A 20,159-nucleotide genomic window follows, 5' to 3' on the forward strand; every position below is an offset into this window, starting at 1 on the left:
TTAATTTGTAAGAACACAAAGGCATTTGAAGAACACAAATACACACACCAAGAAAAGTTTCAAAGAAATAAAAACACAAGTTGTTTCCACCATGCGGTTCGTCCTCTTTGGCCATCATTAGACACAATTCTAACATATTAGACATAAAACAGTGTTGTTGAATGATCTGGGTGCAGAATACAGCAGCTGTGGAGTGAAATAACAACCCCGTTCAATGAAACATCCCCATATAGACACTGTCATTTCTCTTCTACTTGGTGCTTTGTTTTGATTGAGTTATTATATGAGAAACTGCACATCTATTGGAGCAATCAAGAACTGTACCATAACTTAATATACAAATCAGAGCATCTATTACTGTCAGTCAGTAACTCTTTTAGCACATTGGTGAATCTTTAATAATCACATCAAATATCAATAATCTTTAGAAGGATCAATGCTTCCAAAATGGGACACAGACACGAGTGACTGTTTCAGAGTTTTAACAATTAAAAAGAATAGAGATGTAGCAGCGCAGGTCGAAAACATTATTTCATGAGGTCTTCTTCCAAACCACATGCAGCAGATTAAACAGTGTCTTGGAAAGTTTATTCATTAAAACCCCTTGGAATGATATGAAATCAAACATTTACCATCTCAACTTATACCTTTTCAAACATGAAAATAAAATGTAATCTTCCGTTTTTGTAGAAAACCCAATTTGACAGTGAAATTTCAGGTGCACAATCTTGGTTATCCAATTAACAATACTTAATATCAATCAGAGGAATAAAGATGAGTTTGGCAAGAATTATATCTCTGCATCTAAGTTGGTGCAAATGGTTTTGAGTCACAACAAAAGTATGATTTTAATTCAAGCAGTGCAGAGATCTAATAGCATGAGTGCACATGTGTATTTGATAAAGACAAATAAGAATATATCCATAACAAAAGAGGCACAAGACAACGAACCACTCATAACCCTGATTCTGACCGCTCAAGTATATCATTCAGTCTGCTTTTATACTATATATTTTTCTGTTATTTTTATGAGAAAAAAACCCATATCCTTAAATAGCTTTTCATTTCAGTTTTCATATAAATTATACATCTGTCCAACAAGATTAAATTCAAAAGGAAAACAGAAAACAAAAATGACAAATGCACTACATAAGCTACTTAACAACTGTATATTTTGATAAAAATAGAGAAAATTAACATCTGTATCTTTTTTTTTATACCATATAAAGTGCAATACACCCAACACTGGCGGGGCTAGTTTTAAATAGTCAATACAAGGACAAAAGAAACACTAAACGATTTTAATATCTAATTTTTCAAATGTTTCCCTTTGCACAATTAATGAACACGGTCAAGTTTTGTCAAGGCTCAGTGACTTTGAAGATTGTTTTAGACATTTCATGAGCATTCCTCTTAAAATGACCAGAATTGGCCTTGTTTATCTAAAATTAATAACACTTTAATTAGCACGTTTTGTTTGACGATATTACACGTTATTGCAGGTAAAATTTATTACCATATGACAGACCAATCAAAAGACCTGCAGGACACAAGCTAATGTGTTTTGTTGTTTGACTTAAACTACCATGGGTTGAATACAATTTAAACTAATTGACAGCATCTGTGCCATTGCTAGAAAAAATTAAAATAACAAATATAAATATATATATATATATATATATATATATATATATATATACACACAAATCAACTTTTAAGTTATATGAAATTAAACGCAATTTGACAGCCCTATATATATATATATATATATAAAACGAATAAATTATATATAATTAAATCGTATATGTCCCTTTAAAAACAAACCAAAACAAATCCACTTTCATTGAAGTCTATGAGGTAAGTTTCACCATTCACCTCAACTGTAACTGAATAAGTGTCAATGCATCTTTTTGATTGTTTTCACAAAATTAAGTAGTCGTTGAAATTATGGTAATAGCACAGATGCAGTTCATAGTGTTTAATAACTGGACCTGGAAGGCTTGAACTCACTAAACAACAAAGTATAAAGCACATTTCTTTGCCACATATATGATGTCGATCATTCCTACTCACGTAATTGTGACGGCTCTACAAATGTGACCTATTCGATCCAATACCACTGATGTATTACATTTATAATACATAATGAATATCTATATAATAGAAAAGTAGATAATCAGCGATTTTAGTCCACGAGCAAGCCTGGATATTGATGGGCAAAACAAGATGTTTAAATCAAGAATGAAATACGAGACCACACACCAACAGCTACATTTCTTTAACAAAAATATCGGAGGCATCCGCTCTGATGAACACTGTGACTGATGTATTGTGAGGGTGAGAATAAACCAACAGCACAAACCACAAGGGCTACAGCAACTCTCAGAGGACACAAGTGAGCTCCGCTAATGTGATAGGACCGCTACATCCTGTTATAATGACACTTCCTGTGTGAGTCCCTCAAACTGGCTTCACATCTACAGTAAACCGTGCTGACAGTCTTACACTAAAGTTCATAAATCTGTCTTGATTCTCCCTCTTCATTGTGTTCAGTGCAAGACTTTATTTGGCCGTTGGCACAAGCATAAACGCTCAATAACACGCGTTTATACTTAATAATCTGCAAACCGACCAGGCAAAAAAAAAAAAAAAAAAAAAAAAGCAAGATTTGAAACGAAAGAGGCATCAGATGATACGGTGTAGGTTTGATTGAGAAGATCTGCAACTCAAAACAAGGCTGCACTGTTTGGCTAAAAGATGCTTTTTATTCAGTTCCTTCAGATCATGGCGAGTTCTTCAATGGTTTCAAAAAATAATCTGTTTCCAAAGCATTCGTCAATCTGGGCGAATCCCGGTTCTTAAAAATGAGGTTTCTATATAGCAGCGCTGGATATTCGGTGGCAAACAGAAATTTGCAAGGAAAGGCCTCGGTTGACCTCAGATGAGTCTGTAGTGGTTCATCTCTCTAAATATTCGGGACTGTAGCAAACGAGCGAACTCTTTACAGTCATGTTGATGAAGAATAGATAAATGAGACGTGGGACTTGGGCTCTTTCAAAACTAGATTAGGTCATCGAGCATTCTGCACCTCAGTCTTGCTGTTCACTGACGTCTGGATGCCCGCTGGTGGCTTGGCAAGGGCTCTTGGGTAGACTTCCATTGGTCTCAGGTAGTCTGTCAATGCCCAGGTAACCCACCAGGATGTCCGCCCGTCTGTGGGACAGACTGAGGATGTCTTCGGCCAGAGACGGGATGGACGTGAAACGCACCTTATCGTGGTCAAACATGTCCTTCAGATATTGCACGATCTGTTGCTGTGGAGATCAAAGGAGAACGTCAAATGAACTTCGATATAATCACGTTTGAAGTCTCAATGTGTTGGAGTGGTTTTTAGTGGATATATCAGTTCTCAAGTTCACAAAGGTGTCCCAACAGAGGAACCACAGGTGTGCATCAACATATTATTACACTAATGACAAACAAACAATACTGAATTTATTCATGTTCAACACTATTGGTTTAGTATTTCCAACCAGACAAACTTATTTTTGTCAAATCTTTTGCATTCAAAATGTGTTTGTGTATCTTTATGTACAATAAATTACACTTGTTTTGATAATTTCTTATCGAATGCAATTACATTCAGAGATTTCGTTAAATTGATCAAAAGTGACAAAAAAATCATTTATAACATTACAAAATGTATTTATATTCATCAAAGAATCCTGAATACTATAATATATCACTGTTTGCCCAAAAATATGAAGCAGCAACTGTTTTCAACAACAATAATAATCAGAAATGCTTCTTGAGCATTAAAATCATCATATTATACTGATTTCTGAAGGATCATGTGACACTGAAGACTGGAGTAATGATGCTGAAAATTCAGCTTTGATCACAGGAGTAAATTAGAATTTACAATATATTCACATAGAAAACACTCGTTTTAAATTGTAATAATAATATTTCACAATATGAATGCATTATATTATTTTTGATCAAATAAATGCATCTTTGTTGAGCATAAGAGACTTCTTTCTAATCCAATGCTGCAAAGTCTTCCCTAAGTGTCTAAATATTTCTTTGGGCCAATATTATATTTTATGTGTTTGACCTACATTATTAGGACCCAAAAGTACTCATATTGTGGTGTGTATTCAGGTTTCAGACCACGCCCCCAACATTATGAGGACATGCTATAAACATTTTGAATTTTTTAACACAACTTTTAATTTTTCTGTGATGGGTATGTTTATGGTTAGGGGATAGAAAATGTAATTATCTCTAAAATTATTAGTAGAAGCGCCAACGTGTGTGTGTGTGTGTGTGTGTGTGTGTCTCAAATACATATACACATGTACACTGTAAAAAATTAAATTGGTTTAACTTTGAAAAAATTTGAGTTTATACAATGAAGAAGAATGGTTCAATAAACAGAAACTCAAAATAGTGTTCTCTTCACACATTAGTTATCGAAGGTGATTTGACAAAAGACAAAAAGTTGTGATAACAAATCATGAAAATATTTTCTTACAGTGTATGTATATAAATGTATGCATGTAGAGACAGGGTTTATGATCTGATCGCAGACATCAGAGTGTCACCGAGATCAGATTAGCATCAGATTATGTGCTGATCTGGATTACACTTCTTCCTGGATTACTGGGGGGTTTATCTCCGGTGTAACGGAGGAGTGTGGAGAATACTGAGGACGTCTTACCTTGAATATGGTGCACACCTCACTGAGGTGCTGTCGGGGCCCCAGAAACCCGAAAGCCAAAACTGGACTCACATGTTCAGAGATGGCATAGAAATGGGCAATGAACCCGTCAGGAACCTGAGCAACAAACACAAAACAAGCAATACCATTAAAGTCAGAATCTGAGACTTCGAACTCGGTTTGTGCTACAGATATGACTCCTTAAATCAAGCAATGTAGATCAGATGTGTTTCCAGATCTGAACACAAATTGGATGTTTTGTTTTTAACACTCACCATTAGCAGTCTCCTTTTGGCTTTTAGGACAGACCAACAGGCTGTAGCCAATGCCTTATATAAACAGAGAGAGACACAGAAATTAAAACAGAAATACAGGCGAGACACTACAGGTGAATAGGGTCAAATGTTTAACTAGCAGATATCACCATGAAACTTTCCCAGTTGATTACCTATATTAAGATGAGAAAAAAATACATTACAAGTTTTCGGTAATTGAATGTTTAAATATGCAAATTATGCATTATCTAATTAAATATGCGCTAATTTGCATACATTTTAAAAAAACGAAATCTGAGAAATGGATAAAGCCAGGTTCAAAATTATTTTTTCATTGTGTTCACATATTAGACGGGGAAAAAATTACAGAGGGATTTATGGATATCTACTTTTGTTATCCTGTAAATCAGAATATACTGTCAATAGTAGGGCTGCACGAATAATCGAAAAAAAAATCACGATCTCGATTCAAACATAAATGCGATCTCATTTCTTAATGATGCCGATTCACTTCCGTGTATTTCCCTAAGATCATGCTGAGTTCAAGCGTTATTGGTCACACCAGAGCCCGTCACACTCACACAATAACAAAACACTAACCAATCAATCATAAATCTCCTCTTCTCTCCTCTCCTCTCCCTCATTGGCCAGGTTCCGCTATTACTGACGTGTAACGTAACAAGGCGGCAGACCTAAACGGGAGTCAGTTTACTTGGTGGATTTGTAGCGGTAAGAGGTAAAAATGAACCCCAGTGTGGAAAATCTTGGTGGCGACGGTGAGAGTGAGGATGTAACAACATTGGTACAGAAAAAAGGAGCACATTCCACCATGTGGAGCTTTTTCGGGTTTAAACCTGAAGACGATGATTTCTTTGACGATTATTTTTATATTGTCAATATTGTTTGTTTCCTCCTTTATTTCGCCGACGAGAATTTCATAATGAAACTAGTCCAACAGACAGCGATTATTTTTTTAACTGAAATCCGCGTTTTGAACGAATCATTGATTCAATGAATGAATCAGCCGTTTGATCAAATCGGTTGAATAAATGACTCCAACAACTCGCTTATTAAGACAGTGACTTACTGCCACCTACTGGCGGGTTTAGTTTCATATTTAAAGTACCCTTTAATTAAAATGTTAAAATTATAAATAATTTCATATTTAAATATTGAATAGCTTTATTTATGCAATTGCAAATTAAGTGTAAATATAGTAATGCCAGTTTGGATGCCGCTTCTGTGTCATCTCTGCACTGCAAGGATGGATTTTAATTTAATTATTTAATTTGACAGTGGTACTGTGTTATTCTAATAGAATTTAATTTGAATGTTAGAATTTGACATAAAAGGTGATGCATAGCCTACCTCTAAATACGTTTAGAAATAATTTCCATATTTAGGTGAAAATGCCCCTGGAAATCAATTTAAGGTGGCAAAAATTGCCCCTTAATAAAAAAAATTATTTCAGTCACTACTGTGAACTGACCACTGCATAGAATGTTAAATATGAATATCTTCGTGAGTCTGCTATCAACAATGTAAATGTAAATGTAAACAACAGGCCTAAACCAGCCATGGTACCAGTACAAAATCAGTAAAATATCATCTAATTATTATCAACAAAACTTTGAAAATATTGAGATATATTTTTGTTAATATTGCACACCCCTAATGTACGGTATTAATTTTGATTTCCTCAGGTCTTAAAAAGCCTTAAATTTGACTTTAAAAAATGTGCAGATACCCTGCTTTAAGGTTATGTGCCAATTGGAGCAAAAAGCACAGGTTCTATTTAGTTATTTTTGTATATTTTAATGTTCTCTTATGTTCAACAACATAAAGCTTTAAAATTATTTTCTTTAAGGGGTCTAAAATAAAGAAAAGAGAGTAGAGACGATTTTTTGTTACTCCTGCACTTTATTATACTGAATGTCCTGTGTTTTTTTTGTTTTCTTGTACTTGAGTGCAATAAATTTTGGTTGAATAAAATGAGAATCGTGATCTCAATTCCCATGGAGAAAAATCGTGATTCACATTTTAGCAAGAATCGTGCAGCCCTAGTCAATAGCCTTAAAAAAATGGTATTTTCGCCATGTTTTTTGAAATAAAATGTTATATAAATCAGGCTAGGAATAATATATTTACAAATCCCTCTGTAAATGTCTTCCTAATAAAACTAAGTACAAGACTGGAAAGCTTGGTGTGTATAGGTGCAACTGAGGTGGAGATTTCGGACTTTAGGCCGTGTCTCGCCTTAAGAAATACAAAGACACGGAAATGTAATTATAGACTTTAAAAAAACACTATGAAAAACTTCAAGGAAAACCTCCTAAAAATCAAAATGTATTGAATTTACCAATACTCGAAGTGCTTCTTAGGTTCAGCAAATAACCCCCTTCTAATCAAGAACCAGTGTTTGACTTTTTAGGATTCTCGGGTTGCTATATGGTTCTTATTAAACAGGGTTATTACAGGTTGTTCGTATAAGCCTATTGTTTTCTGGGTTCTGTACATAGATTGTTCCTGAAGAACTAGAGAATTAAAACATTCAGATTTGCTCCCATGCTCCTTTTTTAGTTCTAAACTAAACCTTTTTTTTCAATGGTGTAGATCCAATATGTTTGGACTCGAGCTCTAACGTTTTCGTACCGTCTCCTTGAAACTATCCGAGAGCCATCGGTTCCTCAGAACCGCGACCACAGAAGACGGAGGACTTTCCAGATCTTCAAACGCATCCATCAGGATAAAGTCCAGCACAATGTCAAAGAAGTTCATGCAGACCACCTAGAGCACAATAAAGGTCAAAGAGCCAGGAAGTCAAGTTATTTTAGTATCATTTATATACTATTGTAGTATTTATTAATATTTAGAATGAGCTTTTATTTTTATATTATTGTTTGTTTTGGTAGTTTTTTTTTAAAATAAACAAACTTATTTTAGCACAAAATTTCATTAAAAAAAATACGTTTAATATTTAAATACTAATATTTGTTTATATTCCCTTTAATATTTATTTCAATTACTGAAAATATATTTTTTAATAGTTTAGGTTTTAGTTAACAATAACAACACTGGGACAGACAAGAATACCTGCTGGAAATCCGACTTAAACACACAGGATATTGTTTAGCCAATGGAAATGGACGAAAGTAAATAGGAGAAAATAAGACACACCCCTCGTCCGTCCAGCTCCATCTTGGTGACCGGCCACGTCTCTTCTCTCTGCGTGTACTGCAACATTTCATCATAACTCTCCAGAAATGCCTTTGGACTCTAAACATTCACACACACATTCAAGAGCAATGACAAAACCTTAATTTCAAATAAAATTACCAATAATATCACATCATACATCTCATGAATAATATAGATGTATTACATACATAAATTACTACCGGTAACCACTGTATATTCAGTTTCATTCAAAAATGCCACATTACAGTTAAAGGGAACCTAGTATGCCCTTTTATAAAGTGTTAATTTTGTTTTTGGGCTCTACTAAAACTAAAACGCTTTGTTTAGTTCCTGTCTCTATGAAGCCCCTCCTTCTGAAAAGCACAGTGTGCTCTGATTGGTCGGCTGGAGAAGTGTGTTGTGATTGGTCAAGCGCTTCGAGTGTGTTTGGAAAATGCCCCGCCCCTTTATATCATAACCGCCAGTTTCAACACACTACTAACTAACTAAACCAGGCCCCGCCCCTTAATTCTGTGTATGAATTATTTAAAATGAGGAATATTGAAACATGTTAATTCCCTGGAAGAAAGCTCAAGACTACACATGGAGTTCAGAAACACTGACACTGATATAGAGAATAACTCCCACTGGAGGGACTTTGTAACTTTGCAGAGCTGTCAGGATGTGAAGAGCCAGAGAGTTTCAACCAGTATAAAAAAGATAGTTTATGAAAAGCAAAAAGCTTTAAGTTTAATCTGCATCAGAATCATTTTTTCAAATAATTTTTAAAAGCACCTTGTTGGCTTTGGCCAGGAGTCCAATTATCATCCGCTTCCCTGTTTCCATGAAGAACATTCTGTGTCTCTCATCCAGCAGTAGCACCTTCAGATACAACAAACACACACAGATCTCACCAACAGCCCCGTTCCTGAGTGTGTGTGTGTGTGTGTGTGTACTTGTACAACTATCTTTGTGAGGACCAGTTTGAGTTTTAGATCATTGGAGTGAGGACAAAGAGAGTAAAGTGTTGACATTTTGGCCGGTCCTCACTTTCTGAGACTCCTTTAAAGGCCTGTTTGAGGGTCAAGACTTGGTTTTAGGGATAATGTCTGAAAGACTATTTGTTCAGCGCTGAGGTTTCCTAAGTGCGTTTGAACGCTCAATCACGTGAACTGCGCCTGGACAGGAAATACAACGCGCTGCTCAGTTGTTCGTGCTCAGAGATGATGAGAGAAGACCCTTTTCTTTACTTTTGTGTGCGTTTTATGAAAAGCAAGTAAGTTTTACTACTGTTGCATGTTTGTACTGCGTTGTGATGAATGTATGTATGTTCATGCAAACTAGTTTTATTCGTTGAACTGAGTGACCAATTAGTGTAGTCATGATGCCAGAGCGTGCTGTAATATGCGACATGTGCAATAATTAGCCCTCTATATGTCGATTTAGACCTTATTTGTGTTAGGGATTTAGAGATATGCTTCTGTGTTCGAGTGCAGTGCATTTACTGTTTATTTGGTGCTACCTGCATCGAGTGTTATAGTGATACAGTGTTATGCTGCATAGCCACTTAATGGTGCAGCAGTACAGATATTAAAGGGTATATATTGACATATTTGTTGCACTGTATTAACGTCAATTATTATTTTCTGTATACTATTGTGAATGATGATAATGAGCATAGTATAGCATTCCTTTATTTGTTTATTAATCAGTTATTATTACCATTGCATTATTTCTTTTTCTTTCTCTCTGTTTAGACCACATACACTTACTTATACAAACTTGTATATTGGCATCCTGATCTTGGAAATAAAGCTGATAAAGGATTCTCTGGCCAGAATCTTTCTGTAGTGCTCCCATCCTAAACAAACCACTAGTCCATACTTTAGGCACTTAGTTGTGATGGGTAAGGTTAGGGTAAACTGCTTGAGATTGCATTGTGTCAATGAACGTCCTCATAAAGATAGATGTACAAGAATGTGTGTGTGTGTGTGTGTGTGTGTGTGTGTGTGTGTGTGTGTGTGTGTGTGTGTGTGTGTGTGTGTGTGTGTGTGTGCTGACCTGGAAGGCCTGTCGAACGCAGTGCAGTTTGGCAAGGAAGTCCTGATCGCTGTAACACTCCAGAAGTTCAGTTCTGTAAAACAGAGGAACAAAAATGTTGATGTGTTCCCATCAGCCCTTGCTCCCCGAGCGAACATAGAAATCCTCAAATCCCAGAGGAGAATGTGTGAGGGGAACATCTGTACGATACGTGCAGTAGCACACTTGGTCCCATCTCATTTTAGAGTCAATGCAAAGTGCTAGGTTTAGGATATTAATATTCATTGTTTTAGTCATTCGTTAGCATGTATTGTGAAGGGCAGCAATTTATTTTATTAACAGAAACTGAGTATTGATATATACAATTATTTATTCACAACTAATTTTGTGACAACATTTTCAACAGTTACTGAGGGAGGAAAATACATATTTTTCCAAGTCAACTCAAATGTATTTCTTTAGCTTTTTTGTTTTACAATACACATTGTTTCAAAGCAGCTTTACAGAATCTTAATATCTTCATATCTTTAGCAAATTAGAGTTGAGTGATAAAACAGTTACATTTTGCTACGATAGAAGCAAATGAGATTTTGATACATAGTATATATTGATTTACATGAGTATACATGCGGATAAAGCTGAACATACTGTATATATCAAACTTTATATAAAGAGCTGGGCGATGATACAGTTACATTTTGCAATAAAAGTCAAGCAGTTGAGATTTGCTATATAGTATATATGTGACCCTGGATCACAAAACCAGTCATAAGCACCGGTATATCTGTGGCAATAGCCAACAATACATTGTATGGGTCAAAATTATAGATTTTTCTTTTATGGCAAAAATCATTAGGATCATGATCATGTTCCATGAAGATATTTTGTAAATTTCCTACAGTAAATATATAAAACATTTATTTTTGTGAGTGAATGCAGCACAATCGTGAACATACAGTGCTATGCATAAGTTTAGACACCCATGCTAAAGTTGACTAAAAAGAGGAATAAAAAATCATCTTTTGGAAATTGAACTTAATGCCTTAATTTAAAAAAATAGGAAAAATCCAACCTTTAAGGACACCAATTTTCTTTGTGAATGAATAATGTATCGTAAATAAATAAATTTTCTTCCTTAAAATACAGGGTGCATAAGTTTGGACAACCCTATGTTAAATTCCCATAGAGGCAGGCAGATTTTTATTTTTAAAGGCCAGTTACTATATGGATCCAGGATACTATGCATCCTGATAAAGTTCCCTTGGCCTTTGGGATTAAAATAGCCCCACATCATCACACACCCTTCACCATACCTGGAGATTGGCATGGTTTTATTTCAGTTAGCCTAACAGCTGGTTTGATTTGCATTGAGAGATGATCTTATGGAAAGTACTCCATGCCAATCTCCAGGTATGGTGAAGGGTGTGTGATGATGTGGGGCTATTTTAATCCCAAAGGCCAAGGGAACTTTATCAGGATGCAGAGTATCCTGGATCCATATAGTAACTGGCCTTTAAAAATAAAAATCTGCCTGCCTCTATGGGAATTTAACATAGGGTTGTCCAAACTTATGCACCCTGTATTTTAAGGAAGAAAATTTATTTATTTACGATACATTATTCATTCACAAAGAAAATTGGTGTCCTTAAAGGTTGGATTTTTCCTATTTTTTTAAATTAAGGCATTAAGTTCAATTTCCAAAAGATGATTTTTTATTCCTCTTTTTAGTCAACTTTAGCATGGGTGTCTAAACTTATGCATAGCACTGTAAATGCACAACTTTAAAGGAGATTTTCTCAATGTTTAGATTTTTTTGCATCCTCAGATTCCAGATTTTCAATAGTTGTAACTCGGCCAAATATTGTCCTATCATAACAAACCATAAATCAATTAAAAGCTTATTTATTCAGTTTTCAGGTGATGTATAAATCTCAATTAAAAAAATGTACCCATGTGACTGGTTTTGTGGTCCAGGGTCACATATCGCTTACATGAGTTTACTGTATGTACACAGATAAAGTGGGATATAATATATATCCAACTTCCAACTTTATATATTTTAGGGTTCAGGGTGCCAGAATGTAGTATTTATGTTGTTAATATGCAGTGTGTAGTATACACTACCTCAGTGATCTGCAGTTCACATTTCCATCTCTCACTAAACTTAATGCTTCTTCGTACAGAGCTGCCGGCTTCAGCGGATGATACGTGTCCTCTAGAGAGAACGTCTCAAACAACTATAGAGACAAAAAAGGAAGTGACATCATATACATGCAGGAGAACTCGCACGTGTCTGTTAACACCCGTGTGTGTGTGTGTGTGTGTCCTGACCTCAGCGGCAGAGAAAAACGAGTCGTCCGACGTGACAGTCGTGGCATCGTCGTCTCGGATCGGATGGGAGCTTCCCACTGTGGGCAGAATCAGCGTTCCTTCACTCTCTGCACACAAACTACTTCGTTAAGTAAGCTACAATCAGCACACAGGGGACATAAAGCAGGGTTGCCAACTTTTGTTGCCTGGCTGGAGTGAGATTTGATGACTGAACTAAACACATTGTTCAATTATGATCAAATAACTGCATTTCTAATTTCATCTTAATACTGTAAATTATCCATATGCTGGATAATGGCTACCGTCAACTGTCTGGTTATAATATCTTCTTTATTGAAATTCATACAGGTTTGGAACAACATAAGGGTGAGTAAATGATTAGCATTTGTAAATACAACTACAAATACAACTTTAGATTTTAAAAATGTAGTAATAAATGTTGAGGTTAACATTGACTAATATTATTAAATGCTATAGAAGTGTTTTTCATTGTTTGTTCATGTTAACAAATGAAACCTTATTGTAAAGTGTTACAATATACAACTTGTTTGTCCACAGTTTTTAAAATCACTACACTATTTACAGATAAAAAATTATAGTTAAAAATTATTTCTTGAGTATATTTTGTTACATCAATATGCATATTTTAGTCTAAATTACTGCGTCTATTTCTCTTTTGCAATACAAGCACACAGTAGACAGCTATATATTGATCACACTGCTAAATGCGGGAAGCAATCTGATCTTGGTGCTTCATACGAGTTCAATCGATTAAAGGGAGTTAAAGGGGTGGTAAAATGGCCTTTTCACAAGATGTAAAATAAATCTCTGATGTCCCCAGAATGTGTGTGTGAAGTTTTAGCTCAAAATACCCCACAGATATTTTTCTATAGCATGTTAAAGTCGTCACTTTTTGAGGGTCAGCAAAGTGTCTGTCCCTTTAAATGCAAATGAGCTGCTGCTCCCAGCACAGGGGGCGGAGCTTCAATGGCTTGTGTCCTTTTACCTCACACACACATGCACTGAAAATCTCAAAAACTTTCAGCCTTTTATGTTCAAACCGGAGTCAGACAATGATGGAGAGACTCAAGAAGAAGTGACAACATGTAGAAGCAACAGGACATTTCTGAATGTTTAGTTGATGAATTTATGTTGCTGATGTGGAGTTATCTTCTAGTCATTAATTAGCATATTAGTCATGATAATCTATAAATCGTGTTCCGGGGGCGGGGTTTATGTAAATTTCAGGGTTGGTGGTGATGTCACTAACCCAGGAGTAATGTCGTGTCGTTTGTTGTAGTCCTTAAAAAGCCATTTCTGTAAAAGCAAAAATCTCCCTTTGCTTTGAACTTTGACCGTCGTAACTTTTCAGATGTTGTTTATGCTCAAACAGCAACATTACACACGAACTAAAGATAGAAAAGTGAGAGAAAAAAATGTTTGGAACAAATTAAGTCCCATGCTGGTGTGAAAATCGAGCAGATTTATTTTAAGGTGTCTTTTTCTTATAAGAGCATTAGACAAAAGACATTTGGCAACCCTGTATGCATGTGTGTGTGTGTGTGTGTGTGTGTGTCTGACCCAGATCAGCGAGCAGGCTGTCAGGTGGGATGGTGCTACCGAAGTCTTCCTGTAGATGATAGGCTCGGTGCAGCAGAGATTCCAGCTTCTCAGCAAACTCATGATTATGAAGTTCAGGCTGAAAATCAGACTGCAGTTGAACAGGAATCTCACAGTGAAGAAGAGAGTCAGATGAACACATGATTATGGGTATTTTTTACTTAGTAGCTCCTCATGTAGTGATGTTTATGAAATTTACCGAATGACGCTCCACAAGTTCTGAGCCTTGCGGGGCGAGACTGCTGGAGCCGGATGCACCGGAGGGATCTCGGTGTCTGATGTTTAAAGCCAGTTCCCACTTCCGAAGGGCTTCCTCAAAAAGCTCCATACCTGCCGGAGGAAGAGACGGAAGACCACCATCAGCGGCACACATCTCTACACATAAAGAAGTCTCCTCTGCTCACCAAGGATGCATTTATTTGATCAAAAATATTGTGAATTGTGTAAGTGTTTCCTATGTGAACATATGTTAAACTGTAATGTATTCCTGTGATCAAAGCTGTATTTTCAGCATCATTACTCCAGTCTTCAGTGTCACATGATCTTTCAGAAATCATTCTAACATGATGATTTGCTGTTTAAGAAACATTTCTGATTATTATCAATGTTAAAAACAGTTGAGCTGCTTCATATTTTTATGAAGCATTTATTTGAAATAGAAATCTTTGCAACATTATAAATGTCTTTATTTTTATTTCTTTAGATCAATTTAATGCATCCATGCTGACTAAAAGTATTAATTTCTTAAAAAAATCTCACTGAACCCAAACTTGTGTTTGGTAGTATATTTATTAACACTTAAAAGTCTGAATGTCCTTGCATTAGATAAGCATGACAAGTGAAATGTGTTGTAAAGAAAGATGCACAAACACATTTTTATAAGCAAACTGTTCATATAATATTTTTATGGAAACTTGTATAAAATGTTCAAAAGCACAGCATTTATTTGAAATAGAATTTTTTATATATTTTTTTTATATTATTTTTTGTAACATTTTAAATGTCTTTACTGTGACTTTAGATCCATTTAATGCCTCCTTGCTGAATAAAAAAATAAAAAATAAACTTACTTGAACAGTAGTGTAGCATGTACAGTGACAAAGTATGCACTATGTATGGAAGACAATACAATAGATCACAAGACTACACTACATTACCCATGAGATACAGGTTCTCAGCATTGGCATCCTCTCCGACTCCCGCCTCCTCTGCCACAGGCTCCGCCTCCCACGGCATCCCAGTGTTCACTGATTGGTTGGGAGAGGAGGGGACTCGCATCTGAGGCAGATTCAAACCAACCGGTTAAAAACTGTAAGTTAAGCATTTTATTGACAAATAAACAGGTAGACAATGCTTGTGTCGGTGAGATGTACACACAGAGGCGATGCTGTGTGAAGAGCTCGAGTGTTTGCTCTGTGCGAGAGACGAGACGCCGCTGAGCGTGTCATTACTGCGGTTGCTGGGACTTATCATCTGCCGACCTGGAGCCGGACCTGAAAACAGACAAATGAACAGATGAGAAAAAAAAGAAATATTTTTGTATATAGCATTTTACAACTGACCATGAAAAACTGAATTTATTTTTTTCTTTTAAAATAAAAGATTTAGTATACAATCATATTCTCACATGGTCACAAAAAAAATATTTACGACTTGGTGCTAGAAACCTTGACTAAAATGTATTTATTAAGTTTGTCAAGCGATTACATTTTTTAAATAAAATTAATTACACGATGTGCCGATTAATTGAACATCAAATTTGGCTGAGAAATTAACCTAAAAAAAATTACAATTTAAAGTTATTATTGTGTTAAATGAGAAACGCATCAAATAGACTTTTTAGAAAGAAATATTTTATTTTATTCAACATAGAATTTATTATTAAACAAACTTTTAGTCTACAACGGCCATGATTTTTCTTTTTTTCATCTGGTGCATCTCATTTGGTATTAGATACATTTACAGACCAAAACATTTTGATTATCAACATTCGTCAAAATATCTTCTTTTATGTTACACAAAAGTAAATGTAAATAAACAGAATTTAAATTTTGGGGCAAACTATCCCCAAAATAAGATTTTTATTTATTTATGAAATGATACTCTAAATAAGAAACTAAAGCTGCCAGTAGGTGGCAGTAAAATGTTAAAATTTGTAAATCTTTGAGTAATCGATATTACTCAAATATCGATACGAAAAAAAAACGATACGAAATCGTTCAATATTCAGGAATAAAGTAAATGGCTTTCTTTATGAACGAGACATTGAATCATTGGTTCACCCGATTGATTAGTTCACATAACACAATATTAACTTCTTATTTATTGAACTGTTGTATAAAATAAATATCACATTTGCATTCGTGCTATTCGAGACAAAAACATCACTCGTGTGATATTGCGCTCGTTACTCGTTACGTGTGATATCACATTTTATGTTATAATATAACATAATGAACATTAAAAAAATGTCACTACTATAAAAGTGTATAACATATAAAAGCAAAACGCGTGAACATCCTCACCTCTCTTGAGCGAGGCCGGCCGGCTGGTTCGGAGCAGCTGGTCTGGGATGCCCACAGGTTTCTGCGCTTCTTTCCCGAGCACCTGCTTCCTCTTCCTGCCCCGTCTCTTTAACTGATGTGCGGTCAGTGCCAGAGCGACGCTGCCCAGCGCCGTCGCGAACAGAACCTTCTTCAGATTAGGGCTCAACTTCAGCTGAGAGAATATAGACTGAGGGAAACACAGAGACATTGAGTCAGGAATTAAGGATACCAGAAGAGAAAATGGGAGGGAAGAAAACAGGAATAAGTTATTTGCGGTTTTCGCTCTGCATTCATTATCTTTTAAAAACTACTCAAAATGACTGAAAACATCAACAAACTGCAAGAGTTTTATTTGCATTCTAAAGCAGATTAATGATTAATCCATTTAATCCTAAAGTTTATAAGCCAGGGAAAAGGGAATGACAAATCATAAATAACATTAAGTGTAACAACATGTAAAAATCAGTGTTATTATTGTTAACTAAAACAATTTTTGGTAATTGAAATAAATCTGAAATAAGATAAGATATAACTATTAGATTTCAAATTTGAAACTAAATTTCTAAATGAATATTAGAAACATTGCCTTGGCAATTAACTTAAGTTGAAGTACTAAAAAAAAAAAAACTGAAAACTGAAATAAAAATAAATAAATAAATAATAGCTGAATAAATTTTTTTGTAAATCAAAAACTAATGAAGAAGACAAAAACAAAAAGCAAAATGACTAAAATGTAAACTGAAAATATTATTTAATTTTTTAAAGGTAATATTATAAAAATATCTTAAAAGCTATTTCAAAATATAAAAAAATACTTTAATAGTATATAAATAATACAAACATAACACTGTTTGAAATCTACAATTGTACAATGTGAATCAATCTGCAACTGAGTATTTAAATGGGGTTTTGCCATATTTTTTTTATGTACTACTAATAAATATGATAGTTCTTTCAATATCATCATGTTTTACATGCTTAATTTTATGGCAATTTTTGATTCTCATTGATCAGTAGTAGATATTACAAGGTAGTCTGTGTCACATGTTTCTATTCTATGGGTACCTGGGGAAGTGGCTGAGTGTGACACTTTAGGAGCATATGGGACAGGACCTTTGACCCTAGTTTTGACTTTTGGTGGTCTTAAGTGACAACTAAGTTATAAACAGAAACTTATATAACAATGGGTCTCTTATCTATAGAGGGCATGGCAGAAAGAAACCTGCTGGAGAAAGAGCTTGAATATGGTCTAAAGGCTGCCCATTGCTTCCGGTCTAATGTCTCACTCACTCCCCAGCGTAACAACCGTGTGGCGACTGAACCTTCTTGCAAGAATAAATACTTCTCTTTTGATAAATTTGACTCTGAGTGTCTCTTATGCAGTGATGTTTGTTTAATGAGAATTTTTGCCACAACAGTCATCAGAGCGGCAAAACTTTAATTTATAGTTGACAAATCTGGGTAAAATATATCAACTCTTTTCAGACCATTCAAAATAAAAAATTTGGTCAAATTCTGAAAAAGATAGAAAAAAATAGATATTTCATTATTTTTTTAGAAGAAGAAGATAGCAACAATGGTTGGCTGGTATTAATAGTTAAGTTTATCTAGTCAAACTTTAAAGTAATAGTCTCAAATAGTCAAACACCCTTAGACACTGTGAGTGATAAATAGGGCCAATTTTTTCCACTTTTTATTTGTTAGCAGACAATATAAAGTGGAAGACCACAGTCGCATCAGCGTGTATATTGTATTGAGCAGCTGTGTGGCGTATGATCAGATAAACAGATGTTCTGCTGTGTACCTGTCCAAAGGTGGAGTACAGGAACACCGGTATCTCAGCCACGGTCATAGCCAAGGCCTGCATGATGGACATGCCCTCCGCACTTCTGAATGACATCTCCGCTCCTGCAGACGCGTTCACATCCGACTCGCTCCCGGCGGGAACTCAGCTCTGGCCTCTAGGCTGCTGCTCGTGACACTGACTGGAGATCAGCCGGACTCATCCACACACTGAGCTTGCAGAGTTACGCATTTTCATTGCCTTGGAGACCAAAACACATCAGATCATTACAGTGGTTTAGATTAGAAGCTTTGCTTATATAGACAGACTGAAACACGCCATATACAAAATATGTGTCAATACTGGCACGAAGGAATGTAAGTTAGATAGAAACCTCATATTGTGGCATTCTCACGCTACAATAAAAGACCTAAACATATCTAATATAATAATCTGTCTCTATATAGGCTAATAGGGTGAATCCTAAAAAAATTGTCAGGGTGTCCGGGTCATATACACAAGGAAGGAAGAAATTATATTTTGCATAAAGAAAATGAAGCCTATTTCTATATTAAAGATTTCTGCATTATGAATAATAATAATTTTTTTCATTACTATAAAATGGGGTACAGACAGATAGATACATTGACTGACAGACAGACAGACAGACAGACAGATAGATAGATAGATAGATAGATAGATAGATAGATAGATAGATAGATAGATAGATAGATAGATAGATAGATAGATAGATAGATAGATAGATAGATAACTTTAAAATAAAGAACAGATTCAGAAATACATTAATTATACACATTTATGCAGCAAGTCTAAGTAAATCACACGCCCCTTCATCTGCCATGTGTGACAGTTCAAGACATAATTATATAAATCATAACAATTTAAAATATATTATATTTAAAATAAATATAAAGCTATATGATGAGAAATCAACAAAAAAAAACCTGCAACTACATCATTTATCAATACCAGTCACTGGCAACTACAAAAATCACTATTTTAAGGAAATTTATCCCATTAGTATTTGCTGATTTGATCATTCTCACTGTATTTATACTGAATAAACTTTCATAAATAAACTGACCCTCTATGTGTCCATGTCCTTAGACACCAGCAACACATTAGCTTAGCTCAACACTCATACACTAGGCTCTTTTAGGACAGTGTCCCAGACAGTCATATAAACAGTAATACATGCTTAAAGCATAGATAAGATCAGACACATAACCGCAGATTTAATTCCAAGATTAAAAGTGCAATACTGAAAAGCAGCCCACACTCACTTTCTCCTGGTTTGGAACAGGTTTGGAAGGACATTTTCATTCCGCATTGCACACACTAACCTGTGATTTCCTGGTGGGCGGGGCATAGATTTGAGCGACAGCGGAAAAAACGTATAACGGCTTTAGATGGTTCAGTGGTAACCAATCGGGAAAGAGGAGGCAGGGACGCAAAGCGTTGATTATCCAATGACATCAACAGTCGCGACGCGACTCTTGCTCTCCAGCTTTATTTTATTAAACCGACATCTGACTGTACATAATAATAATAATAATCATAATAATAATCATAATAATAATAATAATCATAATAATAATCATACTCATAATCATAATCATAACAACAACAATAATAATAATAAT

General features: G+C 35.1%; 2 protein-coding genes across 7 annotated transcripts in view; one reads left to right on the top strand and one right to left on the bottom strand.

The window, feature by feature from the left end:
• The window catches only part of dnlz (DNL-type zinc finger), a 242,196-nt gene extending 225,173 nt beyond the window's left edge, over window positions 1-17,023 (top strand). Inside the window, exon 4 of the mRNA XM_079586379.1 lies at window positions 17,014-17,023. The gene's annotated coding sequence lies outside the window, so the exon portion shown is untranslated. The remainder of the gene's footprint in view (window positions 1-17,013) is intronic.
• miga2 (mitoguardin 2) lies at window positions 2,306-20,053 on the bottom strand. 6 transcript variants are annotated; one of them, XM_079586374.1, is made up of 16 exons: window positions 19,800-19,881; window positions 18,517-18,756; window positions 16,692-16,899; window positions 15,544-15,659; window positions 15,324-15,444; window positions 14,366-14,496; window positions 14,128-14,245; window positions 12,547-12,623; window positions 12,340-12,452; window positions 10,237-10,309; window positions 8,971-9,057; window positions 8,176-8,274; window positions 7,651-7,785; window positions 4,999-5,052; window positions 4,724-4,840; window positions 2,306-3,314 (listed from the first exon to the last, which is right to left on the bottom strand). In XM_079586374.1, exons 2-16 carry the CDS (start codon window positions 18,610-18,612, stop codon window positions 3,090-3,092), a joined length of 1,770 nt encoding a protein of 589 aa, XP_079442500.1. In that variant the 5' UTR covers window positions 18,613-18,756; window positions 19,800-19,881; the 3' UTR covers window positions 2,306-3,089. The 6 variants fall into 6 exon arrangements, with proteins under 6 accessions (XP_079442500.1, XP_079442497.1, XP_079442501.1 ...); XM_079586371.1 differs by having other exon boundaries at window positions 2,542-3,314; window positions 12,547-12,653; window positions 19,800-19,885; XM_079586375.1 differs by having other exon boundaries at window positions 2,734-3,314; window positions 19,860-20,053.
• Between the last annotated feature and the right edge of the window lie 106 nt (window positions 20,054-20,159).

This window comes from Phoxinus phoxinus (genome assembly GCF_949152265.1).
Source record: "Phoxinus phoxinus genome assembly, chromosome: 17".
In the NCBI taxonomy this organism is placed as follows: Eukaryota; Metazoa; Chordata; class Actinopteri; order Cypriniformes; family Leuciscidae; genus Phoxinus; species Phoxinus phoxinus.